Below are 9,161 nucleotides of genomic sequence, written 5' to 3' on the forward strand. Positions count from 1 at the left end.
AAAATTGCTTGAACCCAGGAGGTGGAGGTTGCAGTGAGCCAAGATCATGCCACTGCACTCCAGCCTGGGCGATGAAGCAAGACTCTGTCTCAAAATAAATAAATAAAAAATAAAACAGCAATATTACCCAAAGCAATCAAGTAATTCAATGCAATCTTTATTGAAATACCAATGACATGCTTTACAGAAATAAAACAAAATTCTAAAATTCATTTGGAATAACAAAATATTCCAAATAGCCAAACCAATAGTGAGAAAAATAGAACAAAGCTGGAGGCATCATACTACCTAATTTCAAAAAATAAACTACACAAACCTACAGTAACCAAACGGCATGATATTATTGTAAATACAGATCCCAATGGAACAGAGAACCCAGAAATAAATCCATGTATTTACAGCCAACTCATTTTCAACAAAGGTACCAGGAACAAACATTGAGGAAAAAACACCCTATTCAATAAATGGTGCTGGAAAAATTGGATATCCACATGCACAAGAATAAAACTAGACTCCATCTCTCACCACATGCAGAAATCAAGTCAATATGGATAAAAAACCTAAATGTAAGACCTGAACCTATAAAACTAGTAGAAGAAAACATAAGGTAAATGCTTTTGGACATTGGTCTAGGCAAAGACTTCAAAAGCATAGGCAACAAAAACAAAAACAGACAAGTGGGGCTATTTAAACTATTAAGCTTCTGCACAGCTAATGTTAACAATCAACAGAGTGAAGAGACAATGTGGTGAATGGAAGAAAATATTTTCAAAGTGTTCATTAGACTAGGGACTAATATCCAAAATTTACAAGGAAATCAAACAATTCAAGAGCAAAAGAACATATCCCATTATAAAGTGGGCAATGATTAGAATAAACATTTCTCAAAAGAAGACAAACAAACGGCCAAGAAGTATATTTAAAAATGCTCACCATGAGTAATCATCAGGGAAGTTCAAGTCAAAACCATAATGACATTTCATCCCACCCCAGTTAGAATGACTATTATCAAAATGACAAAAACATAACAAATGCTGGTGACGATGCAGAGAGAAGGGAACTTTTATATGGAGTTAGTGGGAATATAAACTAGTATAGAGCCACTATGGAAAACAGTGTAGAGGTTTCTCAAAAACTAAAATAAAACTACCATATGAACCAGCAATCTCACTACTGAGTATTCTTCCAAAGAAAAGGAAATCAGTGGGATCCTGCAACCCCATGTTGACCGCAGCACTATTCACAATAGCAAATATATGGAATCAACCTAAGTGTCTACCAGCAGATGAATGAATAAAGAAAATGTGGTATGTGTGCACAATGAAATATTATTCAGCCATAAAAAAGAATGAAATCCTGTCATTTGCAACAACATGAATGGAACTGGGGGTCATTTTGTTAAGTGAAATAAGACAGGCACAGAAAGTCAAATATCCTATGTTCTCATATATGTGAGACATTGATGTCATGGAGGTAGAGAGTAGAATGACGATTATCAGAGCTGGGAAGGGTAGCGTAGGAAGGAATAGGGACAGGGACAGTTAATGGGTACAAACATACAGTTAGATAGAATGAGTAAGTTGCGGTGTTTCATAGTACAGTAATGTGACTATAGTTAATAATCTATTGTATATTTCAAAATAGCTACAAGAGATGAGTTGAAATGTTCCCAATACAAAGAAATGAGAAATATTTGGGGTGATGAATTTCCTAATTACCCTAATTTGATCATTATTTATTGTATGCATGTATCAAAATATGAAATGTACCTAATATATATGTACAACTACTATGTATCAATTTAAAAAATGAGTGGGGCCCAGTGGTTCATGCTTGTAATCCCAGCACTTTGGGAAGCTGAGGCAAGAGGATCACTTGAGGCCAGGAGTTTGAGACCAAACTGGGAAACATAACAAGATCCTATCTCTGGGAAAAATAAAAAATAAAAAGCCAGCCATGGTGTTATGTGCCTGTAGTCCCAGCTACTCAGGAGGCTGAGGTAGGAGGACTGCTTGAGTCCATGAGTTCAAAGCTGCAGTGAGCTATGACTGCACCACTGAACCCCAGCCTGGGGAAGACAGTGAGACCCTGTCTCAAAAAATAAATATATAAATCAAAAAATTTTTAAATGTAAAAAACAAAAAACAATAAAGAAGCTCTGAAGTATTCCAGTGGATATTCAATCCTTTCCATACTTCATCCTGCTCCCCAAAAGGTTCTTGTACTAATTCTAATGTTTCAAAGTGAAGCCCTTGTGTCACATATAATATTTTTTTCATGTCTTTTCCAATTAACCTAACAAATGTTTTAAACAGGCAACATAATCACAGAGTTAAAACTTTTAAGTTGCAAAATGGCCTTGTTATGGACTGAATGTTTGTGCCCTGCCTCCCAAAATTGGTATGTTGAAATCCTAACCCCTAGTGTGATGGTATTGGGAGGTAGAGCCTTTGAGAAGTAATTATGTCATAATTTATGAGAGCAGGGCCCTCATGAATGGGATTCACGCCTTTATAAAAGGGACCCCAAGATAACTCCCTCATTCTTTCTGCCATATGAGGCTACAAGGAGATGTCAGCAGTCTCCAACCCAGAAAAACCCTCTCACTAGAATGCAACCCCACTAGCGCACTGATCTCAGACTTCCAGTTTCCAGAACTGTGAGAAATAAACTTCTGTTGTTCATAAGCCAATCAGTCTATCGGGCTTTGTTATAGTGGCCTGAACTAGATAGGCATGTAATGAAAAGTTTCCCTCCTTACTTTTATTCCTAGTTATCTGGTTCCCTTCTCTAAAGGCTTCAAGAAATATTTTATGCATACACAAGCAATATGTATTTATGTAAAGATCAGCCTCATTTCCTCCCATTTTAATACCAAGAATAGGCAGTATATTACATATTGTTCAGCACCTTGCTTTTTCACTAAATATATCTTGCAGATTATTCTACACAAAAATACTCTTTATTCCTTTTTATGGCTGAAGGGTATTCCAAAGCAGAAATGTAATATATTATTAACCCCTTACTGACAGTGATTTAGTGTCCCCCTTCATCTTATGTAACAAATGAGTTGCAATAAACAGTCTTGTATATATGCCATTTCTAAATTCTTCATGTAGGTTAGTACTGTTGTTTTAGGTATTATATGACATGATTTGTGAAAAAAAAGCTGAAAATCTACCTTAGTTTCCATGTTGAGGAGATGAAGTCCTTTTATATTCACTCCTACATACACAGGGATGACTTTATGATTGCTGGGGCTTGCCTTTGTAAATATCTGTCCTGTGAAAAATGCTGCTCCATAAGTAGGAATTTCCCAGCAATTCTGTAAGAACATGCGCTGAAGGTGATGCATTTCTTTACTGACACCTTCACTTGTACTGAGATTCTAAAAACAAAGTAAATTAAAAATAAGAGATATGAAAGGAAAATGTACCATTGATAATCCAAATAGATCAACTAAGCAGTTTCTAAAATCAAGACTGCCCCTAAAGAATAAAATTATGGCACATTATATTAGGAGTACTTTTTCTCTTGCGATGTTAATATTAAAAAAAAAATTGGCCGGGCACGGTGGCTTAAGCCTGTAATCCCACCACTTTGGGAGGCCGAGACGGGCGCATCATGAGGTCAGGAGATCGAGACCATCCTGGCTAATGCGGTGAAACCCCGCCTCTACTAAAATATACAAAAAAAAGACTAGCTGGGCGAGGTGGTGGGCACCTGTAGTCCCAGCTACTTGGGAGGCTGAGGCAGGAGAATGGCGTAAACCTGGGAAGCGGAGCTCGCAGTGAGCTGAGATCCGGCCACTGCATTCCAGCCTGGGCGACAGAGCGAGACTCCGTCTCAAAAAAAAAAAAAAAAATCAAGGTCTAAAAATATTGTCTACGCTATTGGGTTTTAATTGCTTCACAGGCATGGATAGTGTATTATTTCAAATTTTTATATTTAGTCCTTACCACAGTATTCGGCATGCAGAAGGTATTCAGTAAAAGATTATATATTACTAAAAATAAAAATACCTTGCTACTTTCAACTTCAAGCATTGTGAACTAGAAGATACATTTTTAATTTCAGGACTATAAATTTAATCTACCTATGTTTAAAATTAATAACACTAACAAAGTTTCAACTAGCCTATAAAGCATCTTCATTTCTATTAAACAGCTTACCTTGTATTCATGAAGTATGCGATTTGTCCAGTGAGGTGCCTTACTTTTCAGTTTGGTAACAGGTACGATGGATTTTAGATTTTCTTCACTGTAAGCACACATGCCAACATCCTTTAAATAAATCATCTTTAGTAGCTAAAGACTAGTAATCATTCTGTTACAAATGGCTTTCAGTAACGTAATTTTTAAGCTGAAAAATACTTTGCTGTAAAATACCAGGGAACTCTAAAAATGTTAAGCAAAAAGCCACAAATCTCATATTATCAATTTAGATAAATGTTTCTTCTTTCAATAACCAGAAACTATTTTTGAAAATTGAAAACCACAATAACCAAATTCAGATACGCTTAAAACCTCAGTGTTTTCTCTCAAAGACTGAACACAAAACCAGTTTTTATGGTGGGATTCTTAAGTACATCTGTCTTATAAAATTTTTTATTACTTATTCAAGTCAGGTTTTAGTGAACTTATTTAAGCATAAAAAAAGATAAAATATAAAGTGTATCAAACTATAGTCAAATATAAGAAAAGTACATTTGGAGAATGTAACTTTAAGAATGCTTTACTATAATGTTTTCTTTTCTCATTCTACATCTTATATTATTTAATTCCAAACCAATGTAACGTATAAATATTTTCTAATAACATTTTTAAACTTTCTTCGTTAAACAGAATCTTGACCATAGCACAAAACCATGCATAATATTAAATACTTACTTTAGGAAACCTTGCTTGTGTTTTTTACTCTCATAATTTCCATAGACTATTTGCAAAAGGAGACTTGCCAATGTTATCAGCTTAGCATCAGGAGCTGTATAAAAGCCCTTCAATAAATTATATCTGGCTTCATCAAAGAGAATAAGAATAGCTAGCGGGTCTTCAATCTTAAGAGAAAAAAGTATAATTTGGTTATTAGGCTACAATTTCTTTTTACAAATGAACAATTTAATATGGCAAAAACAAAAACTACACATTTGTATATAAATGAGCTGTTAAGCAAAGGTTGGCAAACATTTTTTTGTTAAGGCCCAGAGAGTAGTATTTTAAGCTTTGTAAGCTATATAATTGCTGTTGCAACTAATCAACTCTGGCACTGTAGCACAAAGAAAGCCACAGGTGATACATCAACAAATGGGTATGGCAGTGTTCTAATAATACTTTATGTAGGAATACTGAAATACGAATTTCAAACAATTTCGCATGATAGGAAATACTGTTCTTTTGATTTTTTTAACAATCAAAAAACATTAAAAAAATTAGCTTGTGAGGTATACAAAAACTGGCAAAATATGGCTATAAGGTATAGTTTGCTAACCTGGTTGTCTAAGAAATATTATCATCAGTTTATAAATATGGATAATTTTTAGCAAAATTTTACCTAAATTTTTGTATTACTGAAACATTTTTCTATGAACTGTGCTTCATACAATACAGTAGTGGACTTCAAGGAAGATAAAAGGAAGTATCTTAATTTCCAAAGGACAAATGCATTTTTAAAAAGTCTGTTGTAAGACATTTTAGACTAAAAAGACTATGTACTTTCAAATATTAATAATATTCAAGAAGAGTAAATGTTTGTTTTGTTTTTTGAGATAGGGTCTTGCTCTGCCAGACAGGCTACAGTGCAGTGGCATGAACATGGCCTACTGCAGCCTCGACCTCCTAGGCTCAAGCTATCTACCTGCCTCAGCCTCCCGAGTAGCTGGGACAGGAGGTGTGCACCACCACACCTGGCTAATTTTAAAATTTTTTGAAGACAGAAGGTCTTGCCATGTTGCCTAGGCTGGGCTCAAGCAGTACTCTCACCCTAGCCTCCCAAACTGTTGGGATTACAGGTGCTAGCCACTGCGCCTGGCCTACATCTTTTTTTTTTTTTTTAATTTTAAAAACTTTAAAGTTTATCCAATAAGATTAATAAAGATTGAGAAATCCTGGCCTACAGAATACATTCCTACTTGTACACAGTCACCAGTTATAAAGTTTCTGAATAAATACTTAAAGTATTTCCAAATACAATTCACAATGATCCCAAGCTTGAATAAAAATGATTTTTGCGGCCAGGTGCAGTGGCTCATGCCTGCAATCCTAGCACTTTGGGAGGCCGAGGCGGGTGGATCATGAGGCCAGGAGATCGAGACCATCCTGGCTAACACAGTGAAACCCCGTCTCTACTAAAAATACAAAAAATTAGCCAGACGTGGTGTCGGGCACCTGTAGTCCCAGCTACTGGGGAGGCTGAGGCAGGAGAATGGTGTGAACCTGGGAGGCAGTGCTTGCAGTGAGCCGAAATTGCGCCACTGCACTCCAGCCTGGGTGACAGAGAGAGACTCTGTCTAAAAAAAAAAAAAAAAAAAAATTATTTTTACAACATTACCTGAAATAATACTATTTTTCTATCTGAAAACACTGTATGCAATAGTAAAACAACATTTCATGGGAAAAAAATGAACGGGACTGTTTTAGATTAAAAGAGACTAAAGAGACATCCAAATATAAAGCATGAGCCTTGACTAGATCCTGGGGCGGGGAGGTATAAAAGTATTTTGAAACAACTGGGAAAAATCTGAATTTGAATCAGATATTATGTAATTATGGAATTATTAACTTTATTAGGTTGGAAATATTATTGTGATAGGCAGAGATGTCCTTATTCTTAGAAGATGCATGCCAAAATATGTAGGAATGACACCTGCAACTCACTTTAAAATGATTCACAAAGAAAGTAAATACAGTAAAGCCAATTGTTAACAACTAGTGATCTAATGAATGGTAAATGGTGTAAACTATATTACTTTTTAATATGCCTATGGCTTTTCAAATTTCTCAAAATAAAATGGAAAAAGACTGAATGAAAGCATGTTTTCTAATTTAAACTGACATCATATATTTGAAGAATATGAGTAGATAATAACATTTACAATTCCCAATACCATGTTCAAGGAGTTTTAGTCTCCATTTTTAAATTTCTAATGAAATCAGGATGTTTTCATCCTAAAAGGATGATGCTAAACAATAAGTGTAATTCTGTTTTTCAGATGGTACAAACAGGAATTTCTTAATTATATAATAAGTGAAAGAACACAACTGCTTTACCAGATTATCATGACATTCTGGTTTACCATAAGAACTTACTAAACCTTGCTTCCTTTTTACTTGAGTCTCCTTTATTTTAAAATTATGCAATTTATTTATCATCCAAGTATTATCATTACTGCTCCTTTTCTCTACCAGTGAACTATTAAAATATTACTTGGGACGAGAAGGCAGACTGAGTAAACTTAGATTATGTGCAGATTTTATAGATATCATACATTTTTTTAAGTTATAGGGTAAAACAGATATAACATTTGTCATTTGAACCATTTTTAAGTGTGAGATTCAGTGGCATTAATTATGTTCACAACGTTGTGCTACCATCACTACCATCTAGTTCCATGTAGTTTATATCACCCCAAAGAGAAAGTCTGTTAACTGGTAAGAACTTCCCACCCCTCCCCCAGCCCAGCACCTCTGATAACCTCCAATCTATTTTTCCCCTTTATGCCTTTGCCTATTCTAGATTACTAAAGTAGAATTAAATATTTGTTCTTTTGCGTCTGGCTTATTTAGTATAATGTTTTCAAGGTTCACTCATGTTGTCACATGTATCACAACTTCATTCCTTAATTACTCTATTTGTACGTATAGACCACATTTTGTTTGTCCACTCATCTGTTAATGGACACTTAGGGTGCCTCTACATTTTTGGTTATTATGAATAATGCTGCAGTGACATAAAAATATGTTTGAATCCTTGTTTTCAATTATTTCAGGCATATATCTAGGAGTGGAATTGCTAGATCATATGGTAATTCCAGTTTTAGATTTTTGAAGAACTACTGTTTTCCACAATGGCTGCACAATTTTACATTCCCACCTGCAATGTACCAGGGTTCCAATTTCTCTACATTTTTACCAACTCATTACTTTCTGTTTTGTTTTTTATAGTCATCTTAGTGGGTGTGGTTTCTCATTGAGGTTTTAATTTGCATTTCCCTAATAACTAATGATGCTGAACATCTTTTCATGTGCTTGTTGGCTATTTATATACTCAAGTCCTTCGACCTATTTTATTTATAGACAGGGTCTTGCTCTTTCATCCAGCCTAGAGTGCAGTGGTTGATCATAACTAACCGTAACCCTGAACTCCTGGGATCAAGTGATCCTCCCGTCTCACTCTCAAGTAGCTAGGACTACAGGTGTGTGCCACCATGCCAAGCTATTTAAAACAAACAAAAAAAGAAACTTTTTTGTAGAGACAGGGTCTCACTATGCAGCCAGGCTGGTCTCAAATTCCTGGCCTCAAGTGAGACTCCCACCTCATCCTTCCAAAGCACTGGGATTACAGAAGTGAATCAGCACACTTGGCCTACTTGTTTTTTTTGAGACAGTCTTGCTCTATTACCCAGGCTGGTGTGCAGTCAAGTGACATTGGCTCATTGTAACCTCTCCCTCCCAGACTCAAGCGACCCTCCCACCTCTGTCTCCTGAGTAGCTGGTACTACAGGTGTGTGCCATCATGCCTGGCTAATTTTTTAAGTTTTTTATAGAGATGAAGTCTCACTATGTTGCCCAGGCAGGTCTCAAATTCCTGGGCTCCCATGATCCTCCCATTTCAGCCTCCCAAAGTGCTGGGATTACAGGAGTGAGCTACTGCACCGAACCCTGACCATTTTTAATCGGGTTGTTGGCCTTTTTATTGTTGAGTTGTAGGAGTTCTTTGTATATTCTGGATAGTAAACCCTTATCTATGGTTTCCTAATATTTTCTCCCATTCTGTTGCTTTTCACTTTCTTAATAATGTCCTTTAATGCACAAAAGTTTCTGATTTTGATGAAGTTTAACTTACCCAATATTTTTTTTTTAATTATTATTATTTTTTATTATACTTTAAGTTCTAGGGTACATGTGCATAACGTGCAGGTTTGTTACATATGTATACTTGTGCCA

The 9,161-nt window shown here is 35.6% G+C and overlaps 1 protein-coding gene across 5 annotated transcripts in view; it reads right to left on the minus strand.

Annotated features, from left to right (window-relative positions):
- Positions 1-9,161, minus strand: part of KRIT1 (KRIT1, ankyrin repeat containing) — a 53,550-nt gene that overhangs the window by 14,221 nt on the left and 30,168 nt on the right. For all 5 annotated transcript variants that reach the window (XM_011963241.1, XM_011963239.1, XM_011963238.1 and 2 more), the window contains 3 exons: positions 4,890-5,056; positions 4,173-4,260; positions 3,182-3,388 (listed from right to left, as the gene is read on the minus strand). In XM_011963241.1, the coding sequence (XP_011818631.1) occupies positions 3,182-3,388; positions 4,173-4,260; positions 4,890-5,056 (462 nt within the window). The remainder of the gene's footprint in view (positions 1-3,181; positions 3,389-4,172; positions 4,261-4,889; positions 5,057-9,161) is intronic.

The sequence above is a fragment of the Colobus angolensis genome, unplaced genomic scaffold (genome assembly GCF_000951035.1).
Source record: "Colobus angolensis palliatus isolate OR3802 unplaced genomic scaffold, Cang.pa_1.0 Scaffold605, whole genome shotgun sequence".
In the NCBI taxonomy this organism is placed as follows: Eukaryota; Metazoa; Chordata; class Mammalia; order Primates; family Cercopithecidae; genus Colobus; species Colobus angolensis.